The sequence below is a fragment of the Erpetoichthys calabaricus genome, chromosome 3 (assembly GCF_900747795.2).
Source record: "Erpetoichthys calabaricus chromosome 3, fErpCal1.3, whole genome shotgun sequence".
Lineage (NCBI taxonomy): Eukaryota > Metazoa > Chordata > Cladistia > Polypteriformes > Polypteridae > Erpetoichthys > Erpetoichthys calabaricus.
The window spans coordinates 122,737,359-122,750,889 of NC_041396.2; the positions used below are offsets into that span (position 1 = coordinate 122,737,359).

A 13,531-nucleotide genomic window follows, 5' to 3' on the forward strand; every position below is an offset into this window, starting at 1 on the left:
TACACGCATACTAAATCAACAGGACATAAATCTTACTTGTACATTGTCCAGTTAAATGTAAGGCCAGTACCAAATGTGCCAGAGAGCTAGCCAAATCTTGGCTATCAAATGAGAACGCCATCAACAGACAATTGGACATAAATTCAGTATATGCAAACTTAAGAAGAACATGTTCATAATAAATAAAATCTTTACAAACAATAACCCCCCCCCCCCCCCTTCACTACATAATTTTTTGCTATATATTGCCTTTGACTCTTGTAAGACTAAGCATTATTCTCTGATGAAGGCCCTTGGTAGGGGCTGAAAGCTCAGGAATAAAAACTACGTTATGATATGCGATTCATTTTCTCCCTTTGTGGATCTCCAGCTGCAAACATACATACATAATATTATATTTTATATATATTTATACACACACACACACACACACACACAGTACATATATGTATGTATGTATGTATTCATACATACAGTGCATCCGGAAAGTATTCATAGAGCATCACTTTTTCCACATTTTGTTATGTTACAGCCTTATTCCAAAATGAATTAAATTCATTTTTTTTCCTCAGAATTCTACACACAACACCCCATAATGACAACGTGAAAAACGTTTACTGAGGTTTTTGCAAATTTATTAAAAATAAAAAAAACTAAGAACTAACAAGTATTCACAGCCTTTGCTCAATACTTTGTCGATGCACCTTTGGCAGCAATTACAGCCTCAAGTCTTGTTGAGTATGATGCCACAAGCTTGGCCAGTTTCGCCCATTCCTCTTTGCAGCACCTCTCAAGCTCCATCAGGTTGGATGGGAAGCGTCGGTGCACAGCCATTTTAAGATCTCTCCAGAGATGTTCAATCGGATTCAAGTCTGGGCTCTGGCTGGGCAACTCAAGGACATTTCACAGAGTTGTTCTGAAGCCACTCCTTTGATATCTTGGCTGTGTGCTTAGGGTCGTTGTCCTGCTGAAAGATGAACCGTTGCCCAGTCTGAGGTCAAGAGCGCTCTGGAGCAGGTTTTCATCCAGGATGTCTCTGTACATTACTGCAGTCATCTTTCCCTTTATCCTGACTAGTCTCCCCAGTTCCTGCCGCTGAAAAACATCCCCCACAGCATGATGCTGCCACCACCACCATGCTTCACTGTAGGGATGGTATTGGCCTGGTTTCCTCCAAACGTGACACCTGGCATTCACACCAAAGTGTTCAATCTTTGTCTCATCAGACCAGAGACTTTTCTTTCTCATGGTCTGAGAGTACTTCAGGTGCCTTTTGGCAAACTCCAGGCGGGCTGCCATGTGCCTTTTACTAAGAAGTGGCTTCTGTCTGGAAGCAGGAACAGGCCTGACTGGTGGATTGCTGCAGAGATGGTTGTCCTTCTGGAAGGTTCTCCTCTCGCAACAGAGGACCTCTGGAGCTCTGACACAGTGACCATCAGGTTCTTGGTCACCTCCCTGACTAAGGCCCTTCTCCCCCGATCGCTCAGTTTAGATGGCCGGCCAGCTCTAGGAAGAGTCCTGGTGGTTTTGAACTTCTTCCACTTACGGATGATGGAGGCCACGGTGTTCATTGGGACCTTCAAAGCAGCAGAAATGTTTCTGTAACCTTCCCCAGATTTGTGCCTCAAGACAATCCTGTCTCTGAGGTCTACAGACAATTCCTTTGACTTCATGCTCGGTTTGTGCTCTGACATGAACTGTCAACTGTGGGACCTCATATAGACAGGTGTGTGCCTTTCCAAATCATGTCCAATCAACTGAATTTACCACAGGAGGACTCCAGTTAAGCTGCAGAAACATCTCAAGGATGATCAGGGGAAACAGGATGCACCTGAGCTCAATTTTGAGCTTCATGGCAAAGGCTGTGAATACTTATGTACATGTGCTTTCTCAATTTTTTTATTTTTAATAAATTTGCAAAAAATCTCAAGTAAACTTTTTTCACATTGTCATTATGGGGTGTTGTGTGTAGAATTCTGAGGAAAAAAATGAATTTAATTCATTTTGAAATAAGGCTGCAACATAAAATGTGGAAAAAGTGATGCACTGTGTGTATGTGTATATATATATTTTATATACACACACACACACATATATATATATATATATATATATATATATATATTTAATAAAGAAGAGAATTAGCTTTTACTGTACATTATATATATGTGTGTGTATATATGTATATACACACACAGTACATATATACACACACATACACATATATATATATATATGTACAGTCAAAGCTAATTGTCTCTTTATTAAATCGAATCAAGCAAAACTTAGAACATAGCATATGCAAGGTCTCATTGATCACGTTCAAAATTCAAATATCAATAGTTCAGACAAATTCAAAATAGGTAAAGCAGTAATATTACCATCACCATATCTAGGTAGTCCAAGAGCATTGCAACAGTTATATCATGATGCAATGGCAATATCCTGAACTATCGGTCGGCTAGATTTATTTATTACAATGACGTGCAATCCACAATGGCCAGAAATCAGCAGATTCTTGAGAACAATGCCACTGGCTACATCAGCTCTGAATATTCCCACTTTTGTAAGTAGATTGTTTTTTCAAAAAGTCTTATTTTTATTGAATGAACTCGAAACGGTGTTCAGTCAAATTCGAGCATACATTTACACGATCGAATTTCAAAAATGGGGTTTGCCTCACATGCATTTATTGGTTACTTTGCAAAATAAATTAACTGCTGATGATGTAGATCGGTTTGTCTGTGCTGAAATTCCAAACAGAGAAACCTATCCTGAATCATGGTAAAAAGTCATTAAACACATGTCTCACGGACCACACTTAAAAGATTCAGTATGTTGGGATTCAAAAAAAAAAAAAAAAAGTGTTTAGAGAAATTTCTAAAAGTGTTCGTTCAAACAACAGATATGACTAAGGCTGGCTTTCTTGATTATCGCCGAAGAGATCACGAACAACACACTTAACACTCAAAGAAAGATGGTAAAATTGTGATGCTCAATAACTCAATGATTGCACCAAATAACCTGTATTTGCTCAAACTATTCGATTGTCATATTAACCCCTTCACCGCCCTCTGCCGGATATATCCGGCACCGCTGTTTTAATGCTAACGCCATACTGCCGGAATTATCCGGCACATTTGCCTGTGGTTATATGAATGCCTGGCAAGTAGTATAACTGACGGTTTGGCGTGGGTATTATTACTACGTTGTATTTCGACAAGTCTGTGGTTGTTTTGGCCGGTCATGTGACGTGATTCGCATGTAACAGCTGTGAATATGGCGAAACGTAAACTGACTTCAAGTGAGGCTTTGCAGGCGATTTTGGACAGTTCTGATCATGATTGTAGCAGTTCTGAAGAAGATTTTAGTGACAGTGATGAGCAGCAACGTGCGCTGCATGATATTGTGAATGAAGACGCATCGGATGACGGCGCTGAGTGGGTGTATCCCCAGCATCTCAGCTGGGCTGCTGCCCGTGGTGAACTACCTTTTCTGCATTCGTTTGAGGGAACGTGTGGCTTTATTGTTGATGTAAACAATTACACTGCTGAGCAGTTTTATGAGCTGTTTGTGTCACCTGATTTGATTAGACATTTTGTTCATCAGACAAATCTGTATGCAGCACAGTTTATTGAGAAAAATCCCAATTTACCTCCACATTCCCGTGTTCGTGCTTGGTTTGACACTGATGAAAACGAAATGAAAAAATTCATTGGGATTTTGATGTTGATGGGAATAATCAGAAAACCAGATATTGAGATGTACTGGTCTACAGATCCTATGTATGCAACACCTATTTTTGCAGCTGTCATGACACGTAACCGATTCTCTTTGCTGCTGAAATTCTTTCATTTGAATGACAACAGAAACGAGCCAGATAAGAAAGATCCAAACCGCGACCACTTGTTCAAGCTACGTCCTTTGATTGATCATTTATTTGAAGCATTTCAGTTGCCCTACATGCCAGGACCGTCAGTTGCAGTTGATGAAAGTTTATTGTCGTGGAAGGGCCGCTTACAGTTTCGACAGTATCTACCATTGAAAAGGGCACGGTTTGGTATCAAGATGTTTTGCTTAGCTGAGAATTCAGGTTACATTTATAGATTTCGTGTATACACTGGCAACTTGCACAACATTTAGTGGTCAATACTGCTTGAATAAATGTAAAAAATGTAAAAAAAATGTAAAAAAGTAAAAAAACAAAAATTGTTCAGATTTCGCCTGGCTTGGGGAATATTTAGGGAGTTGGCGGTTAAAGGGTTAATGTCGAGTATTGTGCATCGCTTATGAGTATTAAGTACATCTACAAGTACATTCGTAAAGAGCACGATAAGAGTACGCGTAACTTTATCGAAAGAACAGTCTCAGGACAAAGTTCAGGCATATTTAGATACTCGGTATGTCAGTGCAATGGAAAGCGGGAGGCATTTAATGGAATTGCCAATGCACGGTCGAAGTCATTCTGTTGAATTATTACCGATTCATTTACCAGGTCAGAATATGATTCAATTTAAAGAGGGCAAAGGAGCAGAAACTTAAGAGGTGGCGAAAAATAGAAATACAGAATTATTGGCTTATTTTGAACTTAATAAAACAGATGTAAATGCAAAAGCATATACGTATGCGCAAACTCCTCAACATTACACATGGCAGAAACAAAAAAAGTGTGGCATCAAAGAAAAATTAATTGCAAGTGTTGCTCGATTAAATACTGTACAACCAAAAGATATTGAACTGTTTCATTTAAAATTGTTACATGAATCAAAAGGAGCAATGTCGTATAAAGATGTTCTAACTATGGAACTATGTACGGTTAATTTCAAAAAGCGGCACGAGCAGCTGGGTTAAGTAAATTGGACGATCATATGTTTGAAAGGATGTCTGATGCCACTTCTGTAATGATGCCTGACAAATTAAGACACTTCTTCATGTACTTAACTATGATGGGTGAAGCTGATGCTTTACAATTATGGGAACAAACAATTCACATGAAAAAACAACTTCTTTAAATTGTATTTCCGGAAAAACAAACCTGGGGGTAGGCAAACGAAGTAAGCAGGGGGCAGAGCCCCCTAGTATGCTTATTATAGGATCCAAAGAACAGAGGTTTAAATAGTTCTACGAATGCAAAGTTTTGAGTTTTTCTTCTTCAGTTAAATATGCACATAAAATGGTTTATTTTGACTTTGGAAATGTATTGTTCGAGCATAAGAGTTCACATTAAAAATATTGAATGTATAAATATTGTAAAAAGGTAAAAGGCACCGTATACTTCACTGAGACTTAAATCCAGTCTGTAAAAAGATGCTGACATAAGCGATTCAAACAGGACAAAAATTACAGAGGACCTACGGAAATAGTTACTTTATCCCACCTCCTGGTATAAAACTTATCTTGGGCAAACAAGAGTTTAGTCCTCTTTGATGGGTGAAAGAGCTAGGAACCACTGTCACTGCCTTCCACCATCATTACATTAAAGTACTAGATGCCCAATGTGTGACCTATCCATGCGCGATTTTGAACTTTTCAGTAGTAGTAGGGTGTTGCACCGTGCAAACCATTATGAATGTAGTGAGAAGTCAAGCAAAATGACAACTTTTATTGGCTAACTAAAAAGATTACAATATGCAAGCTTTCAAAGTAACTCGGGCCCCTTCTTCAGGCAAGAAGATGGAAAGTTGGAAACTGGTTCAATGAAAGTTGATATATATATAAAAATTCAAAAAAATTAAATGTGCCGTTGTCTAACCTGTAGAGGTCTGTGCATCCATGGATATGCCTCCCCAGACCATCACTGACCCATCACCAAACCAGTCATGATGAACGATGTTACAGGCAGAACATTCTCCACAGCTTCTTGAGTCTCTTTCAGGTCTGTCACATGTGCTCAGGGTGAACCTGCTCTCATCTGTGAAAAGCACAGGGCACCAGTGGTGGAACTGCCAATTCTGCTATTCTATGGCAAATGCCAATCGAGCTCCACTGTGCCGGGCAGTGAGCACAGGAGCCACTAGAGGACGTCGGGCCCTCAGGCCACCCTCATGAAGTCTGTTTCTGATTGTTTGTTACTGATCCTGCTGATGGGTTAAGGACCTTCTATGGCCCTGTCCAGCTCTCCTAGAGTAACTGCCTATCTCCTGGAATCTACTCTATGCCCTTGAGACTGTACTGGGAGACGCAGCAAACCTTCTGGCAATGGCACATATTGTATTTCCATCCTGGAGAAGTTGGACTACCTATGAAACTTCTGTAGGGTCCATATATTGCCTCATGCTACCAGTAATGATACGGACCGTAGCCAAATGCAAAACTAGTGAAAAAACAGAAAAGATGTGGAGGGAAAAATGTCAGTGGCCTCCTCCTGTTAAACCATTCATGTTTCAGGGCGCATCTCATTGTTGCCCCTCTATAGTGCACCTACTGTTAATTTCAATAACAACAAAGCTGCAGAAAAACTGATTAACAACCCCTCTACTACTTAACTGACCAGATCAATATCCCAGGCGTTTCACTGACTTGATGCTATACTCGGATTAAAAAGTGTTCCTGTGATTTTTTGAGCAGTATATATTATATACATATAAAAAAAAAAAATAAAAAAAAAAGAGTATATTAGGAAGACGGAAAATAGTTTTTCACAACACTGTAACATATACCTTTAGGATGCAGAAGACTAACCTTATTGTTTGGAAGAGTGTGTCCTGAAATAGACTGGTGCCCTGTCCAGCGTTGGTGTCCGTCTTAAGCCTAGTGCTGCCAGGAGAAGACAGCAACTGGGTAAGAGGGTTAGGAAGAAAATAAAAGGATGGGACAATGGAACTTTAAAAATATTAACAAAAAAAAAATCAAAACCTTAAAAAGAAAATAACTTTGAGCTTGCTGGCTTAATTTTTCTTAGCATCACTTTGCATACTAAAATGCAGAACACTAGACCAACTCCTAAATTTTTGTTAGCAGTACACTATGTATAGTGTATGTGTGAACTATGAAATTTTCAATACAAAGGGCAATAAAATCGAGTTTCCACTACTAATCTTGAATGTAAGAAGACGGAAAAAATTTTTTAGAGCACTGCTATTCTGTCTTCCGACGATATTTAATGTGTCAATGTCATCAGTTGTATCTGCGATATAGACAAGAAACAAAAGCTAACTGCTTATCAAAACTATTTCAAGTTCAACAGTAATGCAGTAGTACCTATTGTAGCTTCAGAGGTATGTAAAGATTTTCTTAAATTGCAAAATGTACACAAAATTTGATACGACTTTAAAATGGTAGCACTGAGAAAGTTAAACTACACGATACAAAAGTCATATTTGGTTTTAGAAAAGCAGTGTAGAAAAATGGATAACCAACTTTAACTGTGCAGAACGATTTAATGCAATGAACATGGAGAAATGTAGGCCACAAAGGATCTGTAACTAAACTACAGCAATAATAATTCTGAATTTTAGATGTGTTGAAGAATAATGAATTTTCTTCACTCTACATGGTGGTGCTGAAGCACAGTATTTAACATTTTGGTATTAGATGCATACTAGCTAAATTTGTAATCAGAAGACCACCAATGGCTTGCATACCGCATACACCAAGAAACCTATTAAATGCGTCAAAGACAACATTTCAAACTTTTTTGCGGAGGCAATTTTAGAGCAATGATGAATTACGTATTTGTGGAAGAAATACGTGGTTGAGGTAACATTATTCGTGACACATCCCCAACAGTAGGCAAATTTACTGAACAGTTTGAGCTGGAATTTTCCGCAACATGCAACAGAAGGCACCAAAGTATTATTTAAAAAAAAAAAAAAAAAAAAAAAAAAAAAGAGAGAGAGAGAGCGAGATCGTCGATGCTGGCTGTTTATATCATACCAGTAGTACTAGGGTGTTGTACCGTGTTAGCCATTATGAATGTAGATAAAGGCCAAGCAAAATGACACCTTTTATTGGCTAACTAAAAAGATTACAATATGCAAGCTTTCGGGGCAACTCAGGCCCCTTCTTCAGGCAAGATGTAATCTTTTATTATACCACACACACGCATACGACACCGTTTTAATGCCTTGGCCTTAACATTTTTAAATAATCTCCCCTCTTTTGCTACTGGAACGCATACATCGCACGCATTTAAATTACAACATGTAAAGTATACAGGGGAAAACTGTGAAACTACGTGACTTTAAGGCCACTTTAAATAATTACGAACAATACCACATGCTGTTCTGGGCCCATTACATATACCATGAGATGTAAAACACCTTCGTTCTAGAAAAGAGATAAGGCTTTCCCTATTCAAGACTAATTTGAAAAAGATTACAATTTCGCCGTAAGTAGGGTTACCATAGCCCTACAAAAAACACATGCCTCTGATTTTTGCGTTACAAAACTGGCATGCTCTCTTATAATCCTGGACACACTCGAACTCGAAACAACATCAGTTTCCAGATATCGGAAAAACAACAATGGGCTGCGCAGGGATCGATCAACTGTAAAGAATGACACAAGCAAGGTAAAACACTAAACATGGAACATATCTCATATATCTCTGAAGTGAACGGGCGGGTGTCATACAGTATAGAAATTAATACATATTTCACCGTGCGCCAGCAAACAGCCAAAAAACAATAAAACAAAGCTCTAACGAAATCTTCCCTAATTATTGACCACATTGAGTCCACTTTAAACCGAGTGCATATAGATGAGCCTTATACGAATAAATTATGATCTTTGTTTCAATGCTTATAATATTTTTGAGGCCTACACATGCAAGATGTTTTAACCTTGTCCATAGCATGATTATTAACTTAATAGATCACAAATGACTAAGATACTCACTGCATATCATACCGATTGCTTCACGTCTCAAATTACATCCAGTCACTGTCGGCAAGTGAAAAAATAAAGAGCTAGATTTCCTGGTACCAAAAATCCCTGAATACCATTGCTTCTAGCAGTTAGTTCTAAGATGATCAGTTTTTTCAAGCGAGAGCGCAACCAATCACCAATGGCCAGGGACAAAACTCCATCTGGGTTCAAGGAGCAGAGTGGAAAGGTCATCCTCTGAGTGCGACGCGTGTGTTGGAACTGCTCCGCGTGAAAGAAGAGAAGGTCACTTACAACAATTGTTGTTGTCTGTGGAATTTCAAATACAAAAAGAACACAGTACTACAAGAAGCAGATGAATGCAGAGTACGACAAGGTAAATAAAAATATTTAGTAAAGAAATATAGACGTGAGGGTTAATACTGATTGTCGTTGTGTTAAGAGTGTCTTTGGTCAGAGTTGGTTTATGCTTTATACCTAATATTGTCATCGTTTCTTCATTGTTATCCAGGAATAAGTTAAGAAAGTGGATGTATAAATTGGAATGTGCTTTTCATCCTCTAAATTGACTGAATGCGTTGAAGTATAAATTAAAACTATATACAAGTCATAGAGTGACTCGTAAGATGAACAGTTTACCTATAGTTTATAATGTTAATTGTAGTACCAAAGAGGTTTGTAGCTGTGTTGTTCGAAACGGCAAAGACATCGAATCAGCATTGCAACTGTAGCTCATTTACACAAGGTTAAAAGAAAAACATTTTTGAACTGACTTCTAGAAGGTACCTTTTAATAATGAGGCTTAATCAAACCTTGGTCTATAATTTACGGAAGCGTATTAGGGCAACGGACAAGAAAGACGTCTATTTCGTTAGAAAAGTAGAAATTTCAACTTTAAGATCGTAGTTTAGTTCGTGATTAAAGTGGAAACGTTAAAGTGCGATCACATGATCCGTATATGCGGAAACGGAAGGAAACATCTTCTACATCAGCGTTTTCCAAACTGGGAGGCGTGGACTAGTCTAAGGGGAGGCGCGAATATTAGCCAGGATTGACAAAAAAAAGTGCACGTGCAGCTAATACGATACGTAACATATATTACTGCGTAAATATTCAGACGCGTTGTCGGACTTCTCACTTTCTTACCTACGATATCCACTCATTGCAAGGATAAATCACCAGCGGTATGACACGTAACTTGGCCGACCAGTAACTCTCCAAAAATCGAGACAATATCGACTTCAGTTTAGCTCAGCAGTGTTAGATTGTGTTTCTTATTTTATTTTGACGTACCTAATTACTCACTGATCACAATAGTAAGTAATTTAATTAAGTTTAATTTTTTTAAGAACAATAAATTAATTATCCTAATATTTTTAGAGAAATGGATAAGTTCTTGACTGGTTATAAGAGAAAATCCTCTAATAATGAAGAATCTGATGTTGGCACAAGTAGTAGGAATCAGGAAGGAAGAACTCCCAAGACAAGAAAATACGATTCGTCTTATTTATCGTTCGGATTTACAAGTGTTATTACTGATAATGTGGAAAAACCAATGTGTTTGTTTTGTTCGAAAGTTTTGGCTGCTGATAGTATGAGACCCGGAAAATTAAAACGCCACATTGAAACTATGCATTCTCAATACGTTGGCAAGTCCCAAGAATTTTTTCAAAGAAAATTGGATGAGTTCACTAAACAAAAGCAAACGTTCAAAAAAATAGTTCATATTCCATCAAATGCGTTACTAGCATCGTACTTAGTATATCTTACAGAATCGCGAAGTGTAAAAAACCACACACAATAGGAGAAACATTAGTTTTGCCAGCAGCTATTGATATGGTCAAAACAATGTTTGGCGAATCATATGCAAAACAGTTGCGACAAATACCGCTTGCTGATAACACTGTTGGCAGAAGAATCGATGATATATCTGACGATCTTTGCGATCAATTAGTTTCTCAGATGCGCACTTCAAAATTCGCCTTACAAGTAGATGAAGCAACCGATGTAGCTAAAGACGCACATTTAATTGCATATGTTCGATATGTTGAAGAGAATAATATAATTGAAGATATATTATTTTGCAAACCCATTCCTGGCAAAGCCACATCCAGTGAAATTTTTAATATTATCGACAATTTTTTTGATGAGAACGGCATATTGTGGAATAATTGCATTGGGCTTTGTACAGACGGTGCACAGTCAATGTCAGGACACAAAACTGGCCTTCGAGCACTAATTAAAAGGAAAACACCCGATGTTCTCTGGACGCACTGCATGCTCCACAGAGCAGCTCTTGTATCAAAAAATATGAGTGAGGAACTTAACTACGTTTTTACAAAAGTAACGAAAGTTGTAAACTACATAAAAAACAGTCCATTAAAAGTTAGGTTATTTGTAAAGCTGTGTGAAGATATGGAAGCTGCTTACACCTCACTTTTGTATTATTGTGAAGTGCGCTGACTATCTCGTGCAAAAGTGATTCAGAGGGTACTTGAACTCAAAGAAGAAATTGCAATTTTTCTCGAAGAAAATCATAATGAGGATGCAAATATGTTTAGGGATGATAATTTTATTATTAAACTTACCTATTTGGTGGAAATTTTTGGAAAATTGAGTGTTTTGAATAAATCGATGCAAGGGCCACAAATGCATTTATTGATTCAAAAAGATAAAGTGAAAGCATTCATTAAAAAAATGGAGATATGGAAGACAAATTTGGAAAAAAATAGGTTTGACATGTTTCCACTTTTAAATTTATGCGCCCAAGTTAATATAGAAGCAAGCAAAAATCTATTTGTTGAACACTTGGATGGTTTGTTAATTCATTTTTTGAATTATTTTGATGATCTTGATTTTACAAAATATGCGTGGATACAGAATCCATTTATCGACGAAGAAGATGACGAATTTGAATTAACAAGTATTGAAAAAGAAAACTTGATTGAACTATCTTGTGATACTTCTTTAAAACAAAAATTTCAGAATGTATGTCTGATTCAATTTTGGCTAGATATTAAGAGTGAATATAATATTTTGTCAAATAAAGCTTTAAAAGTATTGCTGCCGTTCGCAACATCTTATTTATGCGAAACAGGATTTTCTGCATTAGCTGCAATAAAATCGAAATATCGTGCTCGTTTGGTTGTAGAAAAGGAGCTTCGTGTAGCTATCTCATCAATGACACCGAGATTTGATAAACTTTGCGCTAATAGGCAAGCACATCCATCTCATTAAGCGACAATAATAAAATATTGTTATTCGTTTTTTCTTGTGTATAAGAGTTTATCTTAAATTTTTTAGTACTAAAAATTTTTGTGTTTGTAGTATTTTATAAAATGGAAGAGAGGCGCCATATGATCAAATATTTTTAAGGGAGCCGTGATAAAATAAAGTTTGGAAACCACTGTTCTACATCCTAATGAAACGGCACGTACAAGTCGTCCAGGGATGAGTTAAACGATTAAAAATGGGTTTGTGTGTGTGTGTAATACATCTGTTACAATGAGCAGTGAAGCAAAATGACAACTTTTATTGGCTAACTGAACAGATTGCAATATTCAGGCTTTCGAGGCAGCTCAAGTCCCTTATTTAGGTAAGTTGTGTTAATTAAATTACTTGGCAAAGCTCCCGTTTGATTGTCCTCATCCTTCTCTGTCGGAAGGTTTTCCGACTGTTAGACTTATGTCAGGATAACTGTAATACACTCGCTGTAAGAAATAGAATTATGCAATATATTGATAAACACAAGAATTATGTGATTATTGAATATGTATGGACATAGAAGACATGAGACAAACGAACATTTAACACGGGAGAGGGCAGCTATTTCCGGGATAATTAAAGATCTAATTTTATCTTGGCACAGATGAACAGTTTTACAGTACCAAGGTTTTAACGATAATGTCCAATGTTGTGTGGAGTTGTGTGTTGTTGATCTTGATTCAAGTGGAGGACTGTGCATGTGTTGGACTACGCTTTTTGACTTTGCTACGTGGTCCTTTGTCCGTTGTGTGGTGTGGCGCTGCCTTCCTCACCTCGCTGTTAAGCTCTTTCCTGTACCCTCTTCTACTTCACAGGGAGGAAATTTACTGTTTTTAGCACAATAGTATAATGATGAATTCCCCATTTTAAAGTAATCTGTTAGTAATCACCTCTGGTGATTGGATCAAAGTCACTTCCAATAACAGATCCAATTCCTACTTACAGCTGCCTTATTTTGTCCATCACATCCAGCCAGTATTCAGTTTGTGGTTGCAAGATTTAGGCACCTTTTTGTCCAAGGGAGTTTCTGCAGAGGTGTCAACTCTACTTTTGATATCACAAGAAGTACATAGCTGACCAAAATGTTGGTAGAGCTGCAGTTCATTCATTCACTCTGGAATTCAGGTGGAGGTACAAATGACTTTTTGCATCTTTGCTAAGTCTGCTGTGTTAACAGTTCTTGTTTGCCACTAAAAGTGCAGGAAAATGGCCAGTGCCTGTTTTGTTCCATATAAATATACAAAAATTGTGTGGATGATTAGCTTTGAAGCGTTATTGAGGTGTCATATTTTAGTACAAAGTTCAGACATAGCAATACTGATTCTGAAATAAGTAGAATCATAAAGGTAATTATAGTAGCTTACAAAAAATAGACATTAACTCACCATTCTTATTCACTAGGTGAAATGATTTTTTAAACACATTTGTTCATGTGAAAAAA

The 13,531-nt window shown here is 37.5% G+C and overlaps 2 protein-coding genes across 7 annotated transcripts in view; one reads left to right on the forward strand and one right to left on the reverse strand.

Moving 5' to 3' along the window:
- taf5l (TAF5-like RNA polymerase II, p300/CBP-associated factor (PCAF)-associated factor) overlaps window positions 1-8,993 on the reverse strand; it is a 58,611-nt gene extending 49,618 nt beyond the window's left edge. The window contains exons 1-2 of one of the 5 annotated variants that reach the window (XM_051924268.1): window positions 8,839-8,993; window positions 6,660-6,776 (exon numbers count right to left, since the gene is read on the reverse strand). Coding sequence is in view for 1 of the 5 variants with exons in the window: in XM_051924267.1 (XP_051780227.1) it covers window positions 6,660-6,756; window positions 8,839-8,843 (102 nt within the window). In the remaining 4 variants the exon portion in view is untranslated. The remainder of the gene's footprint in view (window positions 1-6,659; window positions 6,777-8,838) is intronic. The other 4 variants (XM_051924267.1, XM_028797332.2, XM_028797333.2 and 1 more) reach the window with 4 other exon arrangements.
- Window positions 8,994-9,044: 51 nt separating this feature from the next.
- Window positions 9,045-13,531, forward strand: part of urb2 (URB2 ribosome biogenesis homolog) — a 187,102-nt gene continuing 182,615 nt past the window's right edge. Inside the window, exon 1 of one of the 2 annotated variants that reach the window (XM_051924247.1) lies at window positions 9,045-9,111. The gene's annotated coding sequence lies outside the window, so the exon portion shown is untranslated. Of the gene's footprint in view, window positions 9,203-13,531 lie in introns of both variants that reach the window. The other variant, XM_051924246.1, reaches the window with a different exon arrangement.